This window comes from Rhinolophus sinicus, chromosome 17 (assembly GCF_057876585.1).
Source record: "Rhinolophus sinicus isolate RSI-liver-muscle chromosome 17, RSI-T2T, whole genome shotgun sequence".
Classification (NCBI taxonomy): domain Eukaryota; kingdom Metazoa; phylum Chordata; class Mammalia; order Chiroptera; family Rhinolophidae; genus Rhinolophus; species Rhinolophus sinicus.
Genome location: NC_142517.1, coordinates 36078762 through 36098006, shown reverse-complemented (window position 1 = coordinate 36098006; position 19245 = coordinate 36078762). Strand labels below are relative to the sequence as shown.

Sequence of the window (19245 nt, the reverse complement as noted above, 5' to 3'; positions counted from 1 at the left end):
TTAGTTTAGGACACGTTCCAACTTCCAATCCCCAATTTAGATTACATGCTCTGAAACTAACTCCAAACATTTACTGAGTTTGAAGGTCACAGTGCTATTGATTGATTTCTAGTTATAATGTATGTTGTCCTAACATGAGTTGTGCTTTTTTTCTGTAACTTTGGGCTGAATCCAAAAATGCAAGGATCAAAGCATCTGGACTTGTTGCTTTCATGTTTGGCATATAAAGGGGCTGGCAGTCACCAATGTGGTCTTGGCTGGGTCCTACTTGTTTTCATTCTCTGATGTGAAACAGTTGGGAATCACAGACCCTCCAACAGCTAGAGTGGACTCAATAAAAATTGGCTTAATAATCTGCCAAGCATTTGGAAGTGCCAGTCTCCACAGTTTTTCAGCAGTTATTGGCCATGACATATTTCTTTCTTTCTTTTTTTCTTTTTTTAAGGAAAGAATTTGCTGTGAAATTAGTTTTGAGATCAACAGTTGAAATAGGTAAACTATTCATCAGAGTAAACTGACTTTATCATCTTTGATCTCATTTAATCCATTATTTTGCATTTCATTTTTCTTATGTGATAGTTTCTTTTATCCACTTGTTTTGTCTTTCTCATGAAAATCAAACATGAAATATAGCAAATAACAGAGAGGGCTTAAACATTTGACAATTCTATCTAAAGTTTACTAATTTAAGAAAGTTATCTAGTTATCTTAACGTTTCCAATTACTTAGATGTAAAACATTCCATATTAAATAATTGAAATTTGATTCCAGTAAAGAATATTTAAATATTTATAAAGCAGTATCATATACGTGAACATCTATTCTGATCAGGGTGAGGGATTTTTCAAATAGATTTTCATTACATTAAACTCTAAAGAAATGTTCTTTATGTTGAATTTTATTACTATGAATACTTTTTTAAAAGTTAAATTGTTAGCTAAGTCTTGTAAATATTTTCATTATTTAGGAATTTCATTTGTTTTCAATATAGTTTTTATATTTACTACATTTTACCTACCTACTACATTTATCTACTACATTTTACATTTATCTACCATTTTACCTTTCTCTACTACATTGTTTTCCACCAAATAGTTGCAGTTGACATACATTTTCTATGGATTGTTAATATCTTCCAAGAGAAGGCTGCACCAGGGTAAATTTCATAGCACTGGGGATGGCGATATAGTCCAAAGTTACTCTGTAGTTAAACTAGAGCCCTAATTTGAATTTCTACTCTAGTCATTGAAATTAGAAAAAAAGGAAGCAATAATAAGCTTAAAAATTGGAAAGGAAGAAAATTATCATTATTTACTAATAATATGTTTACTCATCAGGAAAATTCAAGAAAATGAATTAAAAAGCTTCCCAAGAAATAAATGCTTTGGATAAGTTTGTCGGGGCAATGTTAACATTTCAAAATCATGTATAGAAACAATGGCAAGTTAAGAGATAAAATGGACATCACTTTTACAATAATAATAATAGCAGCCAGAAGTGAAATATAGAAGAAGAAATTAGCAGGAAATACGTAATATCTATGAAAAGAAAATCATAAGATGCTATTAAAGAAACAAGAGTTAAATTAACCAAACATGTATAATCTTTTTAAATAGGAAGATACAACATCTGAAAGAATTTTCTTTCGTCAATTTGTATATTTAATGTTAAATTTATAAGAAAATAATACTTTTTGGAAATAGACATGCTGTTTCTAAAGTTTATGTGGAAAAATAAACAAGCAAGAAGAGCAGGAACAATTCTGAAAAATGAAAATAATGAAAGACCAAGCCCAATGTTAAACCACATTGTAATGTTACAATAATTAAAACAGTGTGATGCTGGCACATGACTAGAGAGATTGATTAATGAAATAGACCAAAGGGGCCACAAACAGACTCAGATATAGATAGACATTAGTGTATGATAAAAGTAGCATTATAAATTAGTAAGGGGGAAAGTTTTATTCTATAACTACATTGGAACAACTGAGTAAATATCTTGAATAAAGTTGAATCGCTACCTCACTTGATACATAAAAATAAATTCCCAAATGGATCAAATACTCAAAGCCATAGGAGAATGTTTTTATAATCTGAGTGGGGAAGAGGGTCTTTTCAAGTAGATGTGAATCTAGAAGCTATTTAAAAAGGAGGATAAATTCAGTTGCATAAGTGTAAAAGAATTCTGCATGGATTAAAAAAAAGCATAAAAATGTAAATTAAAAACAAGGACTGTAATGATGATACAAAAATAAAAAGAATTATTTTCCTAATAGTTGAACATTTCCTTTGAATAATTAGATAAAAGTGAACATAATGAAATTTGGGCAAAGAGTGTCAAAGACTGCAGAACAGGGAAAATAAATGGCTATGTAACAAATAAAAAGATTTCAATCTCATTTATAATGACAATTTTAAATTAAAACCATATAGGGATATACCTTTTACTTTTCCGTTTGGAAAACAGAATCTAAAACTGATATATTACGTTAATATGAATGTGGAAAAACCTTATTTTTCATGAAATTATGTCAATAAATGGAACAATTTGTATGACAAGCAATTTGGCAACACCTAAGCTTTGAAAACATGCACACCCTTTGATCAAGCTACTCTGCTTCTAGGAATTTATTGCACAAATATACGTACTCATGCACAGAATGACATATACCTATTGCAGGATTGTCTTTAATGGGAGCGTTAAAACAACCTAACTGGACTTCAGTGGGAGCCAAGAAATAATGATACTACATTCACAAAGTAGAATATTATGCTGCTGTTAAAAGGATGGAGCATAAATTAGGAATTTTATTTTTCTAATATAAAAGCTGTGTGCTTGTACCAGTGACACCATTATACCAGCAAAAATCCAGTCTTCTTCTTTCTGTCACTCATTAATTCTCACCATGTGGCTTGCCACCTACTTATTGTAAGATGCTTGTTCCATTTCCAACATTTCACTGATATTTTAGGCAGAGTGAATCATACATTCTACACGCTTTCACAGAACATGCCAGAAAGCCCCAGCTGTCAACTTCTGCTTTCTTGTCACTGGCCAGAACTGTATTAAATAGCCACTCAGATGGAAAGTTTCCTTGAAAATATTGTATTTTAGCCGGATACATTTTTACCCAGCACAACCTTCCCTTGTAAGGAAGGGGCGATTGTTTGGGATTGGGTAAGAAAGAGTTTTGTGTTTTTACATCTGTGTGTGTGTTTGTGTGTGTGCCACTTATTTACATGGGGGGTATCTACGAGGAGGAATAAGAAACAGGTGGTTTTATTTTCCTTTTAGGAGGAAAACTGAAGATTATAGATGAGAATAAAGATATCCTTTCTACTGTATAATACTGTCTGTTAAATTTTATACCATATGCCTATATTACTTATAAATTTTTTCATTAAAAAATTAAAGTTCCTTTAAAAATGCCCTTCAGTGAGATTCTTCAAAAGTTCTAATTCACATAATTTCCTTAATTAAATTCTCTATTATTAAAAGGATAATTTCTACCATATAATTTTCACCATTAGAAAAATCTATTAACCCTTTAGTAAATGAGTTTGCCACTTATAGATGGGTTAGAACAAATTACTTGTAATTTCTCTAAGATTTAATTTTCTCATGCACAACATGGGGATAAGGTTATTGTTGGAGCATCAAACTAGATAATGTATGTAATGCATTTTAACATCGTACCAGGTGCATAGTAGATGTTTCACAAATGGTACCTACTATTTATATTATAATAATTATTATTCCTGAGAACATTCATATGAGGCTGTGTACTTTCTCTTCAAATAACATGAAAAAAAATAATAATATAAAGATTGGCTCGTTCAGAAATAGTTCAGTATAAAGAAATCTGCAATAGGAACCATAGTCTGTACTATGTCTTAACCATAGTCTAACACCATCAGAATTTCTACAAGCTTTATGTCATGTCATATGAGCAGCTAGGTCACTAGGTTCAATTCTGTAAAATGGGTATATATCCTCTAGCTTCAATACTATTAATGTTTGGTTCTGGACATGGGAAATGACAAATCAGTGTTGAACATATTTCTGCAGGATTAAAAGGAAATTGAAATTTCTGATTCAACTGTAAATTTGTGACACCTTACCTTTCATTAGCAATTTGTGGCAAAACTTGACTTTCTAAAAAGTCAAAATATAGAGGTGGTGGGTAGTTAACATAAGTGAGAGACATATTTGAAAAGTGAAACGAAAGTAGTAAAACATATTTGCACTTTGACATTCATAGTTAGCCCAAATTCTAAACATCACCACTGGTGTATGTCCCACAAATAAAACGTAATATATTATAACTGTGAAAAAAAAAAAAAAGTCTAAATGTTTCCTTTAGACTGTTAATGATTTTGCAAATAAAAGACTAAAGCTATTTATTAAGCAGTTAGTTTTCTTTTATGATCTATTTTCCACAAAGAAACAAAGATATTTTATCACCTAAAAAGATATTTTTGCTTACGAAGATGATAGAAAAATATCAGCTGAACAAGTAGGTGCTGGATGATCAATGAAACTCAAACGCCGTTTATCGTATCAGCTGCACGGTACATCTATCACATTTGTTCCTCAGGAAAAGAAAAAGACAAAATATTTTATGCCCTCATTCTTAAGAACTGACTGTATATTGTGAAAACTTTTAAAGTTTTAAATTTGAAAGCAAGGTGTCTGATCTACTGTAATAGCATGCCAAGTTTAACATTTAGCATAGCTGATTATTTCAGAATCTTATTGTGTTTCTTTTTAAATTAAATATATATTGAAGATTGTCTAATATTGATTTAATGCTGCATGTATATGAAGTTTCAGAAATCTTTGTAAATAAACGTATTCAAATATTTCTACTGTCTTTGGAAATTGGATATAACATTTCCAATATACAGGCAAGACAACAGAAAGAAAGAGATTTGATTTACCCCAAGTTTCTTGAAATGTTAGTGACATCTTTAAAAAGTAACCAAGTTTTAGGCCATTGTTCAGAAAGGTTGTCTTTAACTCTTGGCCAAAATATGCAAGTCTTGCTATTTTCCAAACCATTAACTGTATCAGTAACAGAGATACACAGGGCGGAATGTTGAAATCAAAAGGAGCTGAATACTTTTCTTTGTGCTCCCTTATCCCGTGGCCTTCACCAGCAGGGCTGTGTCTTATACATTTCAGTCTTTAAGATGTTCACTTATCTTCCCCTTCCTTCACTCCAAAGCTCCTGGGGAGGGTTCTGAAGAGGGGAGGGAATGCAAAAACTCTGGTGTAGCACCAGGCCAGAAGAAGGAAGAAGCTAAATAATAATCATTGTAAGCCTTATGTATTTGTATACTAATACTGCTGTTTTTATAGTAAACATTTGGGCATTCATTTCAGAATCTTTTATGAGGTAAAAATTTTAGGGTTGAAAGTATTTCTTTCATCATTTCTTCAAAGCACCAGCACACTTTCAGGTATTTCACAATTTGCACATATAATCTTTAAAACTAAGAGAAGTAACTCTCTGAGGGAGCACATGTGAGAAAAAGGCAGGGGGCTGGGAGAGAGAAGGAAAGAAAACAATGTTAGGTTATACAACTCTTGCATCCTTAAAGACAGCTTGGAGACATGGAAACCATATGTGAACTTTTAGCTAATAAAATAAAATGCCAAAATGTGGTGGCTAAAGCTATTGCACCCAAAATGTAATTGGACATATGCTCATTTACTTGCTTATAATCAAAATATTAAAAAAACAAAAAACTATTTTGAATTCAGGCTAGGTGTAAGTACTGGACTAACTTATTTTATGTAATTATCTCACATGGAAAGAATGCATTTGTGCCATGGTGTTATTATGTTAAGAAAAGTAAACAATGTATAAGCTGGAATAGATAATACTGAAGTAAAACCAAAATGTTCTTATTGCCCATGTTAAAAAATGGAAAAGAACTTATTAATTTCACACTGAAGCTATTTTCCAATGAATGTGCTATTTGGCTTGTGTGCTTGCTGTAGATTTATCATGTTCACGCAAATGAATGTCAGTCTGTTTAGGTAATCAATGCAAATTTCATTTCTTCAGTTAAAAATAACAGCTTTTACAAGTCTGGTAAAATTGCTGGAATGTAAGGTTTTGGTTACTAAACTCAATTTATGTACTGCATAAATCTAGATTTCTCATGTGAATTCATTCAAGAATATCCAAATAGTATTAGGCTTCTCCTACTCAAAGGCTCTTTTGAGTTGGTTGATCTATTTATCTTTGTTTATGTACTTGTTTGTTTATCGGTTGGTTTCTTGAACAGTTAGAAAAAGCACAGTTATTTAAAATAATCAGATCTTGAAATAGGTCATATACACAGGCATTAATTAAGTATTAAATAGAGAAGACAGAGCAAATCAGGGTTTTTTTTAATACAAGCAATTATGAAAAATAATTTAAAAAATTAGACTGGATTAGAAATAAGGAACTACTGGCATATTTTTATTATCTCAGAAAACATTTGAGTAGGAAGTTTAAAAGAGACCAGATGACAGGATTACACGGAAAAAATTAAAACTCAAATTTCCTTCCTCTAAACAAGGTAGCATAAGAAACTAAACAAACAGAGATGAAATGTGTAGAGAACCTTCATAAAGCAGTTTTCAACTTGTGTAGGAGAACATAATCCAAATTGAGTGACAATGGCAGAACTTTATAATAGGCAGTGCTCACATACTTCCGTTAACTCATGTCATATGTATATAAACACATGTTTCACAAAGAATTTGCAAACTATCTGTATATAATCAATAGTTTACTGAAACATAATTCTATACTTAGGACACCGAGAATTATCCTAGGGTGAAGCAAGTCAGCAAAAATATTTTTGGATAAGGCAAATCTGAAGGTAGTTTCCCATCTGAGAGGGAAACACATCCAAGATCTGTGAATATAGAAACAGAGTCACAAAGGCTGGGGCAAACAAGGTAAGAACTGGAAAAAGGACATAGGTGGAGATGGAGAAAGATGTTCTTGTTAGGAGATGGTGCTGAAAAATCAAGGAACATTTTAAGGTACTCAAAAGGAAAAATCATTTTATATTGACTTGAATTGAAATCTGAAAATCAGGTTAATTGATTCTTCACTTTAAATTCAGTGTTGAAGCTTTTAAATTCATCTTCTTCCTTTTTTTTTTTTTTTACATGCCTGGGGAGGGGTGAGAAATAAGTGGATGTGGCTTAGAGAAGGGATGTAGAAGGCTCTATGGTTAATGCTGCAGTTTTATATTCAAGGGGGACTAGCGCTGGGACTGTCCATGAAATAATTAAGGTGTGGTATTGGTTTGTGTGGACAGTAATGGAAGAAGGGACTCTGCCTCCTAGTGTGTAGCCATTGAGTTGGAACTATCCTCATGGCGTCCAGAACACAGAAACTCAGCCACGGAAAGGTTAATTGACAGATCAGCTGCAAAAATGGGAATCCAAAAAAAAAAAAAATTAGGGAAAAAGAATCATAAGATCATCTCAGTTTATAACGAAGATAAAGATGACACAATCAGAGAGGAAATGAAAAATAATTTCATTTAATTTTCTTTTTCTATGAAAGAAAATCATGTCCTGAGGAACAGAGGGAAAAAGATCCTACCCAATGTGAAAATCAACTCTAGAGTAGCTCTGTCATCTCTGAATTTACACTCCATGTTCAGAGGGAAATATTGTTGTTTAAAAGGTTAAAAATAATTGCAAAAATCCTAATTACTTTCGCACCAACCCAATAGATCTTTCTAAATCAGAGACCAGTGTAGCTGCACACTTTATATCTCCAATAGGAAATTCTCAAAGTTTATCGATTTTAGTTTTAGCAGAGAAGTTTGCTTACTCTTAATCACATTTCCAAAAACAAACTCTGAAAAAAATATATGTATATGAACATATACTTAAATATATAAATAATATATAAGTGAAACAGCTCACATATTAAATGTTAATTATATGCCAGGCAATATATCAGATGACTTACTTATGCCACAGTGGTTAAAACTATGTGCTTTGGTGTCAAACTGCCTAGGTTCAAATTCTAACTTAGTCATTACTAACTTTGTTACCTTCTGCCAGGTGTCCTTTCTCTTAGTTTCCTCATTTTTACAAGCCAAGTAATATTTGCTTAATTCTTCATAGGGTTGTTGTGAAAATTAAATGGAATATTACAAACAAAGTGCTTAGAAAAGGGGCCAGTGTATAATAAGCGCCCATTTCATGTTAGTCCTCACAACACTACAAGGAGGTGAAAATTGAAAACTGTGGACTTGAAACATTTATCCAAGTTCATCCATTGAGTTATTAGTCAAGCTGGGAAATTTAACCCATGTATGCTTGGCCAGTCTGTCTTCACAGTGCTTTACTTAATATTCACCACTTGGACCTCTGCCTTCCTCTTCAATTGGCCTGCTAGGTGTTGGTCCACAGAAATGGGTCAGCCTCACAGAGCTCCACTTCCCTCCTGCACAGACTGTCAAACATTCTTTACTCTCCCCTGACCTCTGCAGAATTCAGTGAACCTAATCTACAGAACCAAAAACGTAACTCATTAGAAAAAGGAATAAAAGTTCAAATTTCTTCAGAAAACCAGAATGGCTCTTCAGTTTGTTTGTTTGCTTAGGATCATGTAACCTTCCAAAGAAAACATTTAAGATTTTAGAGAGGGAGTGATTTTCAGTGTTGGGAAAAAAAAATGACATGATAACTGGACAGATTTTGGCTCTAGAGGGGGCAATAGCATCTGAAATCATGAGACACTTCAAGTATCCTGTTAAAGTTAGAAAAATCCATTACCAAGTTGTAGAAGGAAAACAACTTGCGGAAATATCACCGACCGTTTCCAATCACTGGTACTCCATTCATTATATGCTTGAGTGGTTCCAGGAACAACAGAAGACCGTGCACTGTTACAATGCCAAGGACAAGAAAGGCAACTCAGTCTGTCGGACTGACTTCCCTTCACAGCAATCCGAACATTTCAGTCTTCACTTCTCTTGCCCAGATGAGTTAGTCACTGGGGAAGTGAAGCCCTGGCCACGGACATCTTTCTCAGAGAAGACTCGCTGCTCTCTTGTGGACCAGCGGCTGTTTCCAAAGTCTTCAGACCTGACAGACACAAACTCTATTTGGAACTGGCAACAATGCTGTATCAATCCATCTTCATTCTACCTTCCCTCAGTTCCTGATTTTAAGAGTTATCATCAGTTGCACACAATCTTTGTATAGTGTCTCCAATTCTTATATTATTAGGTTGGTGCAAAAGTAATTGCGGTTTAAAAGGTTAAAAATGGCAAAAACTGTAACTACTTCTGCACCAACCTAATACAAAACTGTTTTGTTGTCTGGAAGAGGAAACTGATGCTCCCGATATTAAGTTTAAAAGAGCAGGTACTAGCAAAGTGATGCTAACGGGGCTTGTACTCAAGTCTGTTGAGTTCCAAAATCCATGACCTTTCATATGGCAGGGTTTAGGGTGGTTTGGAAGGATGAAAAATGCAGGCAATAATATAGAATCTATACTAGAGTATAGGGAAAAAGACAAAAGTTTCATTTAAGCCAATCCAAAAAATAAGTGCCATTGAAAGAAATGGAAAATTTTAGGGAGGAGAGCATCCAGCTGGATAAGACAAGAAAAAAAAGTTTCCTAGCAAATGCTTTGTTATAAAAAATTGGGTGGGGCAGGGGAAGGTAAAATTTTAGCTTGCCTAAAGGTCCCACAAATTAGCTTTAAGCGGACATACTGTCAAGGGCCAAAATAAATAATTTTTGAGGCCATACTGAAACTACATTTTTAAATTCCCATTTGGCATGCTTATTCATTTATATTTTTATATTGAAATAGTTAACTTCTTACTGAGCTTACGCACACACATCCCAAACTTAAATTTAGTTAGCAACATGCTTATGAGTTAAATCTTTCAAATGAGAACTTAAACTTGGTTAAAAAAAATCTCTAAAAATTAAGACTGGGTAACCAGTTTTAATATGATGACCTTGGTAGTAAGACTATATTATGTCTAGATAATAAAACCACACTTACCCAAAAATAAAAGACCTAGTTGCTTAGTCTTGAGATGGTCTTATTTGATTTGCATATCTAGTAATTACTGTGTAAGTATGTTGGAGACCCTTGTGAAAAGAATTAGAAACTGGGGTTTATCACACAGATATACCTTGAAAGTTCTCTGACTGTAGAAGAGCCAAAAGATTTTGTTAGATAACTATGCTCTTATCACTGATTCTGGATTGAACGGTTGTGAATTTATCCCTTAGCCTTTTGTTCTTCTCTAAAAAATTGGTAACTTAGAATCATAAAATTGGCATCATTGATTTACTTTATATTTTCTACTCGCTTTAAGGTTTTGTCATAATATCTCCAGCTCATCCAAAAAAAAAAAAAAAAATATCTCCAGCTCAGGAAAGAATAAATTTATGCAGGGCTTGAGTTAGGGAACAGCTGGTATTGAAAATGTTTCTCTTCTTTAAGCCCTTTCCCTTCCTTATCCAAACAGAGAGAAGACGGATCTGTTTTCTTCTACTCAAAAGGAGTGGAGTGAAATCCAAGTCCTCCAAAAAAGAGACGGAATGCTATTCTACCTCACTATTCACTCCTACTTCCATTTTTAACTTTTGGACTCACATCATTTTTAGAATGTTAAATCATTTTTCAAAGACAGCCTCCTAAAAGGTAGGTGAGGATTAGTTCCAGTTTAAGTGACATTTAAACATGCACATTAAAAAAAACAAAAAACAAAAAACAAAAAAAAACAAAGTAAAACAAACAGGCTGGACACCCTTTTCTTTTCCTTTTTAGCAATAAAGTTATAACATTGAAAACAACCCAGGGTGTTTGCAGCATCTCAAACTGCACCTCCTTGACCTTCCAAGTCCTCCAAAAAGAAGTTTGGGAAGACATGAGCTATTGAGAAGTTGCCAGTTAAGGAGTCAGTCTGGAAGCCACTTTAAACCAAAGTTGTGTAATCAGAACTGTTGGTCTGAAGCATGTGTTTGAGTAATGTATTAAATGGCATTAACATGGACAGTAAAACTCTTGCATTATTTTCTTCCCTGGGGGCATATAATGCAAAAACTTCATTGACTGGAGCCCGTTTGGTAAATGGGGCAGAAAATGCCTATAGAACTTATGTAATGTTATGAAGAAAGTGGAGCGTACGATGGCATATAAACCCTTAATGGCATTGTTTCCTAGATTCTCCATGTGCAGCAAAGGGGATACTGTTGCTGCTTGTAAGGGAACAACTCAATTACAATTAAAGCACCAACATGTACATTTCCTGGCACACATATGACTATGGGGCACAGATTAGAATTCATTTCATCAAGCTTTAATTTCATGTTCAGCCCCTTAAAAGTTCCATATCTCTTAAATATGCTGCCAGCAACCTGTTATCTGGTATAATGAAAAGCAGTGTAACCACTCAACAAATAAAATCCCATATAAAACCTAAACCTCAGTTTCACTTTTCAGGAACTGGTTTCATTGCTTCTTCCACCCACCGTTTCTCTCTGCCAGAGCCTCTAATGAGCAGCAACTCAGGCCAAACCCTGCCAAGTGTGAGCAGGTGGGTTTGATGAGATGTGAAATGTAGTTTGCCTATAACCAGACTACCATTAGCTAGCAAGACCACATGGATATTAGAGAAAGAGTGAGAAAAATTTAAGCGGGATGTTTATAAATAAGAATAAAAATAAACCATACTCTTTAATAATAATCCATTATTCATTTGAATAAAACTCATTATATGCTATAGCACATTTAAAGAAATATTTCTGGAAAGATTTCTTTTGTACTTTGCTAAATGTAAAATTAGTGGATTTCTATAAGAGGGGGGAAGCACATTTTGTTCTATCTTCACAAAGCCCAGAAAAGCAGAAGCTGTTTAAATGATAAAAATCATTCATTCATTCTTTTTTTCATTCATTCATTTGCTTTCTCAAAAAAAAAAAAAAAGAGGAAATTCCAAAAATAATTATTTTTACTTATTTCTTAGACAAATCAGTAAATGCAATTGTGGAGCCTATAAAACAAAACCAAGATTATTTTATTGTAACTTTGATTTGATTATCTAGTAACATTTTTAAAAGAAAGATATATTTTCATAGCTAATAATGTTTGGTTTAAATTATGATACATATGTTATGAAAAGAAATATGTTAAAGAAACTCAAGGGTGAATGTGAGAATCAAAACAGATGACGTGATATGGAAAGCATTTTGAAAGTGGTGAAACATTTCACAGACTTACCAGCTTATTATTATCTTTAGAGGTAAAATAGTGTGTGTGTGGGGGGAGTAGACAAAAGAGTGAAAAGTCAAGTATAGTACAAACTATGCAACTAGCCTGAGCATGGACCTGTGTAGGTCGTTTACCCTCTTGAAGACTCAGTTTCTGTTTATTTAAATAGTCCCTCTAACAAGTGCCTTATCCATCCACCACCCAAGCTTGCTGAGAGAGTCAACTATATTTAAAAGCACTTTTTTGAACTGCAAAGAGTAAATAATTTTGAAATCTGTAAAATGTGTTCTTCTTGATTATAGTGACCATTTAGGAGAACTACAAGTGAATTTCAGAAATAGGGACATTTCAGAAGCCTATTTTATACAAATGCAGGAATTCAGGTACTTCAGAAACTTTCATCTATAAATATGATTAGTGTCAATAAAACTCTATCCAATTAAATTACTTTGAACTTAAAAGTATAAACACAAATAAAATTCACATATTTCTTAATTTATTTGTTATATTGATAACAGCCATATTGTTTTTAAAAAGTTACATTTTCCTTTTAATATGTATAAAATATGTATAGTATGTATTATAAATGATATAAAATATAATAACAAATGTGTTAAAAATAATAAAATATACCTAACAACCATGAGCCTAAGAACTAGGACATAAGCAAAAATGTGTATATTAGATGGAGTCCTGGTAGGAAACAAATAAATAAGACTTAAAAGGATTTAACTGAAATGAATTAATACTGCACAGAGAATTAATAGCAGCGATGACTAAGTTTCCATGTTTTCTCCAATTATTGTGCTGTCAAATTCTTAGTTTCTGCCAGTTGAGTGAGTAAAACAGTGGTTATCTCACTACATGTTAATTTGCGTATCCTTGACTACTGATGAAATTGAACTTCTTTTCATGATTTTGCTTGACAAAAACGTTTCCTTTTTAATGAAACTTCTGTTCATATCTTTGTGCCCACTTTTCTAGAGAGGAATTATATTATTGACTAATGAGGTTTCTTTTTAATATTTGAGATAATTTTTTTATTGGTTATCATATTTCAAATATCTTTCCAGAGCTTGTGACTTGTATTTTCATTGTTTTTGGAGGCACGTAAGTTGTTAATGTAATCATATTCATCAATTTTTTTTCTTTTGGGGTCAGTGCTTTTAATGCAGTAAGAAAGTCTTCTTTACCCTAATTTCAGAGGGATCTCACCTACATTTTCTTCAAAAATTTTTAATTTTATATTTCTTACATAAATCTTTAAAACATTAGCAATCGGTTTTAACATAATGAGTGGAAGGGGCCAATTTAATTTTTAAATGTGAATTGAGTTTTTCTTTTTATTTATTTAGTAGTCTTTTATTTCCCAAGGGATCTACCATGCCACCCCTGTAATACCAAGGTTCCTTCTGTGCTTGAAACTGTATTGTGTCTGTCCTATGGGTCAGTCTGTCTATTCATGTGCTGATATCACACTTTCTTATTTACTATAGCTTCATTTTAATTCTTAATATCTGGTAGGATATGAGATCGGTGCTCTTTAAAAGAACCCCCAAGAGCTCTCTTGCCTTTTTCTGCCATGTGAGAACACAGAGAGAAGATGGAAACAGGCTCTAAGCAGGCACCAAATCTGCTGGCACCCTGATCTTGGAATTTCCAGGCTCCAATTTCCAGAGCTGCAAGAAATAAATGTTTACTGTGTAATCCACCCAGTGTGGTAGTTTGTCATAGCATCCTGTACAGACTAAGCCAAGAAGTAAAAACATTGTGCTTGCTTTCAAGAGCTAGAGACCATGCATATAATAGCATGGATTTGGAGATTAAAAAATATGGCTTCAGGTTCTGGCACACTTGTTATGTGACCTTGGGCAAGTTTATTACTATTTCTAAACCTAAGTTATTTCTATAAGTAAGGTGGGGGCAATAATATTTACTGTGCAGTGTTCATTTATTTATTGATAAATATTTGTCTTCACTAATATGTGACTGATTCAATACCAAATGCTGGGTGTGTAGTGATAAACAATGTATGTATTTCCTGTTCTCATAAAATTTATTGTCTTAGATATACAGAATTTTAAAATATCATTTAAATAACAAATTCTCAGGAAAAAGAAATCGATATGCAATAAGAGGCTGTTTTAATGATATTGTGTGTAAAATGTATGGAATTTAGTAAACAGTCAATAAATGATGGTAGTAGTATTACAAATAATAATTTTCCATATCTTTGGAATGACTGGTTTATCATAAATAAGCAATAAATGAACAATGTGTTATGTAACGAAAAAGTAAACTATGTGTTATAAGCATAACATTTCTTTAATGGTGTCAAAATTTGAAATTTGAATAATGGTCCATGCTATTTTCAAAAGTAGAACTTGGTGAAATACAAAATTGGTTAAGTAGATTTTTATCACATTTTAATTATTTCCACCAACTATATAGAATTGTATTTACATGAAAATCATCCTACATTTTCCAAAGGAGCATTTTCATATCTAAACTCAATTCACAAATTTACATAGTTTATTTTTTTTTTATTTTTAGAAATTGAGCGTCACATTTGTTCATGCAATCATTCACTAAATGCATATTACTAAAAGTTTACTATGTACCACATGTATCTTATACTAGGAATCATGTTGTGATATTTTGCAGTGGAATTTGAGAATTGTGTTGTTAGGAGGTGAGGATAGCCCAGAAAAAAGGAATGTGAGTTATTTTATGCTATTTATCAGATTATGAGTCATTCTGTTTTGTTTTATTTTTATAAATACAGAATAGAAATCAATTAACTCATTTTTCACCACACACTTATCAAGTGTCTGCTGTGTGTTAGGCATTGTCCAAGGTTCTGGAAATACAAAAATTAATCAGGTAATCTCCCTGTTCTGCTGTTAACAGCTAATTGGGAAATATTGATGGGTATAATCTGGTGTGATATTTAGAATATAACATCATTAATTATATGATATTTCATATATAATGAATATAAGACAGTATTATATTTAGAATATTTTATTACAAGGTTTCTAAAATAAATTTAGACCAAGAGAAGCGAATCTTACCACATTCCACACTGCTTTTTCCCAACTATTTTCATCTGTTCTAAAAATCAGTGATTCTAAAATGGTCTTTTAAAACATATTAAGATGAAACTATTGGAACCATGTCACAGAAGCTTGTTTTTGTAAGGGATTTGAGAAATACGCATTATGCTTATTATTTGAAGAAAGAAACAAAAGATCTTTTGAAATCTGATACTTATTGGTACATTCAGTATCTCGTATCCAACTCAGCCAAGGTAATCTCAAATTTTCTACGTCTTTAGTTCAACAATTTTTAAGAAAAAAGATAAATCAATAATTTTGCAGGGCAAGGGAAAGAAATCTCTGTGGATATCAAATAGCAGTGAAAGCTTTAAGCTTAGGTGCTAACCTTAGTTGAGCCATGGCTTTATTGTTGGGAATTAAAATTCTCTAGAATATTTGAAACTCAGCATTTATCATTTTCACCCCTTAAAATTACAATGATTTGCTGACCAAATAATAACTGGGTGAGACTAATGGTACAAATAGGCTAATCCAAAAGGGTAGACGTTCATCAATTTATAATTATTTATTGAGTTTTCTGCTCTGCATATGTTATGGAAGTTTTGCTTCCGGGGTTTGCTTTTGATCCAGACATATATAAACTGTGGTTCTTTGTGGAATCAGAGAGGACTGACATAATAGCCACAAAAAGTTTTTAGATCGGAAAGAAATAGTAGGATTAATGATGCAATGACTATAAGATATTTTGACCTTTTAATTTCTGTCTTCATTGACTCTGCCTACACTTTTGTCTTGTTTATTCTATTTTCACTAGAAATGGGGAGGTTGATAGAGTCATGGAGAGCTAAACCTTTTATAGCAGTTTTATTTTTATTTTTTCTAAATAAATGAAGTACTCATCATAGACGGAATTGGTGGCTATGTAAATATTATACTTTTACTTCTTACCAAAGTAAGGTACAGGAAAAACTCTACAAATAGGATGTCTTTTGTTCACTTTTCCTTAAATGCTATTTGAAAATTCCAGTACAGTCAGAGTCTAGATGAATGGGAGTCGTGAAATATATTTCAAATTGTGTCCCAAATAATATTTTGTAGTTCTAGGCACCCTTCCCTATATTAAAGCAACTATGATCACAACAAAATAACTTTTATTCAAAATACTACATTGAAAAATATGTAAAGATCACAGGCTCCTGAGGCTGGTGTGAGGGAAATGTAAGAATATAGATCTGAACATATGGGAGTTTCTAGATGATATATTAAGGATTTGGAGTAATCTTTCACTTTAAAGATGTGGCAGAAGCTTGCTATTTATTCACCAAATTGTTTATCCTTCCCAGGCTCTATTGCAATGCAATGTGGATAGAACTAACGTAAGCTATTTCCAGAGTTACCCTATACAGTCTCCTGACAAATGAGCCTCCATTGTCTCCTTACATTGTCTCTCCCCATCTGTAGGCTGAGTATGGAGAATTCCAAGCACCTAGAAGAGGATAGAGTTACACAAAAACAAAACCATGAGAATTTCTCCTTGGAAGAAAGCTAAGCCTGAAGAACTACTCAACCCAGAATACTGCATTACACTATTGTATGCCTAAGAATAAATTCTCATTGTATCAAGCCACTAACAGAATTGTCTGCCTATGTGTCTCATGACTAATTCAAAAGATTCCAAGAATGAGACAAAGTAGAAAGGCTATCACCAACATTCTAGAATCTGTATCGTTTATGGACACATTAAGCGTAGTCTGGAGGGCTATCAAAATAGACATCATCCCTTATGTTGATGTCTAATGTTGTCAGAATTCCATCATGAGAGTGAGAAGTCCTTTAGTGTCCTTTTCTAAAATGTAAATTTTCAAGGAGAGGAAATGGGCTTTCATGAAGACATTTTCTTACATAACTGGAGAGAAAAGGGTGATTTTGGAGAAAAGAACGCTAAATAAGCAGGGAAAGAGTGAGAAATACCAGGCAATGGCAGACACGAACTACACTTAATTCTCTTTAGGGGCATGGTGTTAAAGGTAATGGAAAACATGACCTCTCTTATAATCCTTCTTGGTTCCATGAGTAATGGAAGATGGGTAATGACATCATTTCGAACAAAATGAATCATGACACTTGATTATTCAAAATCTCTTGTATCTCTGTTGCATTATTTTTCACATTTGTTTTACATTCATTCGATAGCCAGATACTGTGTAGGGACTTTAAGATAAAAAATTTAAAAAAAATGAAAAATAGACACAGCCTCTAACATCATGAAGCTTGCAGTCAGGTCATGGGCAGAGACATAATATATAGATAGGTATATAAATATGTAAGTGCAATTGTGTAATTATAATTTAGCATGAAAGAATATAATAGAGTGATCTGAGTGCTATATTAGAGTTGAGGAAAGAGAGAGCCTCTATGATAACGCAAATTTTCAGTCTGAAAAGAAAATGAGTTTGGCAGGTGGGAGGGTAGAGAAAGAAGGGAGAATCTAAGTGAGTGGAGAAAGGATACAGACAATATCCAAAGACAAAGGAGATGAACAACATCCAAAGAGAGGAACCAGCGTGTGTGCAAGTATGCAAAAACTTGGAGATGAGAAGGAATGTGATATACTCAAGGAACAGAGAAGGCCAAAGGGTTTATAGAGTGAATTAGAAAGGGAGCAGCAAAACATGGAGGTAGAAAGGAGTTGGATCACACAGAGCATTGTAGGTCATTTCAAGGATTTTGAACTTTATCTGAAGAGCAATGGGAGATCATTGAAAACTTTTAAGGAGGGAACCGCATGAACTGTTCTGGCTTTTAAAAGGTCATTTGCCTACCGTGGAGAATGCATTTGAAGGAAAAGAATGGATTCAGGAAGATCTGTTTGGAAGTTACATCTGAAGTCCAGGCAAGAGCTGATGGTGGTTTGTATTAGGATTGTTGCAAGGGAGACAGAAAGAAGTTTGAAAAGTCAATATATATGTGTAGGGGTGAAATCAATAGGAATGATTATATGTGGACATTAAAGGAGAAGGAGTAGACAAAGCTGACTGCCAGAATTCAGACTTGAGCCATTGGAGGTTATTTTGTTCTGTATTTCTTATATGTCTCTTACTCCCAAATGAGCTTCAGGACAAGAATACTTTCTCCTTCATGTCAATATTTTAGCACCGAGTCTAACAATACAAATATAATAGATGATTAGGATGTTGAAATAATAAATGAATCAATGTATATATGCATAAATAAATGAACACAGAGCATTTTGAATACTTAATTAGTTCATAAACTATTCAACTAAAGCTTCCAAGGCTGATTACAAAATTTCAGATATTAATTTATATCTTTTATCTGTGTATTATTATCCTTTTTCTCTCCTCATTCAACTAGACACCAAGGCCCTGGATTACATTACTTAACAGACATTTGTGCAGGTGAGTTTGTTAGAAAATTCTAAATCTATACAGAGAGGCACTGAGGCTGCTGAGGTTCCTAAGACCTGAAGAGGCCACATAGGTGGTGGCTGTGGGCTTCTTAGGGATAACCTGTGAATAGTCTCTATGACTATACTTGTCATAGTCTTTATGTTAGTCATAGAGGCTATGACTAACAGAGTCTCTATGACTATACCTCCCTACCAGCATCTTAGCAACCTTGACATATTTCTAGGGATAGGGAAATTGCTCAAAATCCCTTAGGTAAATTACCATTCCACCTAGAGTAATGGACGACCAAATAGAAGCTACTTAACTTCTCGTACACTTGGATTTGTGGCCTGACATTCGTATCTATGGTACATACTTTGTGACTGACATAGTGCTGATTAATTTAATATGTTAACTTGGCTAGAACATAGTGCCCAGATATGTGATTAAACATTACTCTTGATGTTTCTGTGAGGGTGATTAAAATTTAAATCGGGAGACTGAG

The 19245-nt window shown here is 33.2% G+C and overlaps 1 protein-coding gene across 2 annotated transcripts in view; it reads right to left on the bottom strand.

Moving 5' to 3' along the window:
• Positions 1 to 1724: 1724 nt before the first annotated feature.
• Positions 1725 to 19245, bottom strand: part of LOC109449436 (multiple epidermal growth factor-like domains protein 6) — a 717515-nt gene continuing 699994 nt past the window's right edge. Inside the window, exon 25 of one of the 2 annotated variants that reach the window (XM_088794226.1) lies at positions 1725 to 5245. In XM_088794226.1, the coding sequence (XP_088650352.1) occupies positions 5220 to 5245 (26 nt within the window). In that variant the 3' untranslated portion in view covers positions 1725 to 5219. Of the gene's footprint in view, positions 5246 to 6473; positions 9121 to 19245 lie in introns of those variants that run through there. The other variant, XM_074327483.2, reaches the window with a different exon arrangement.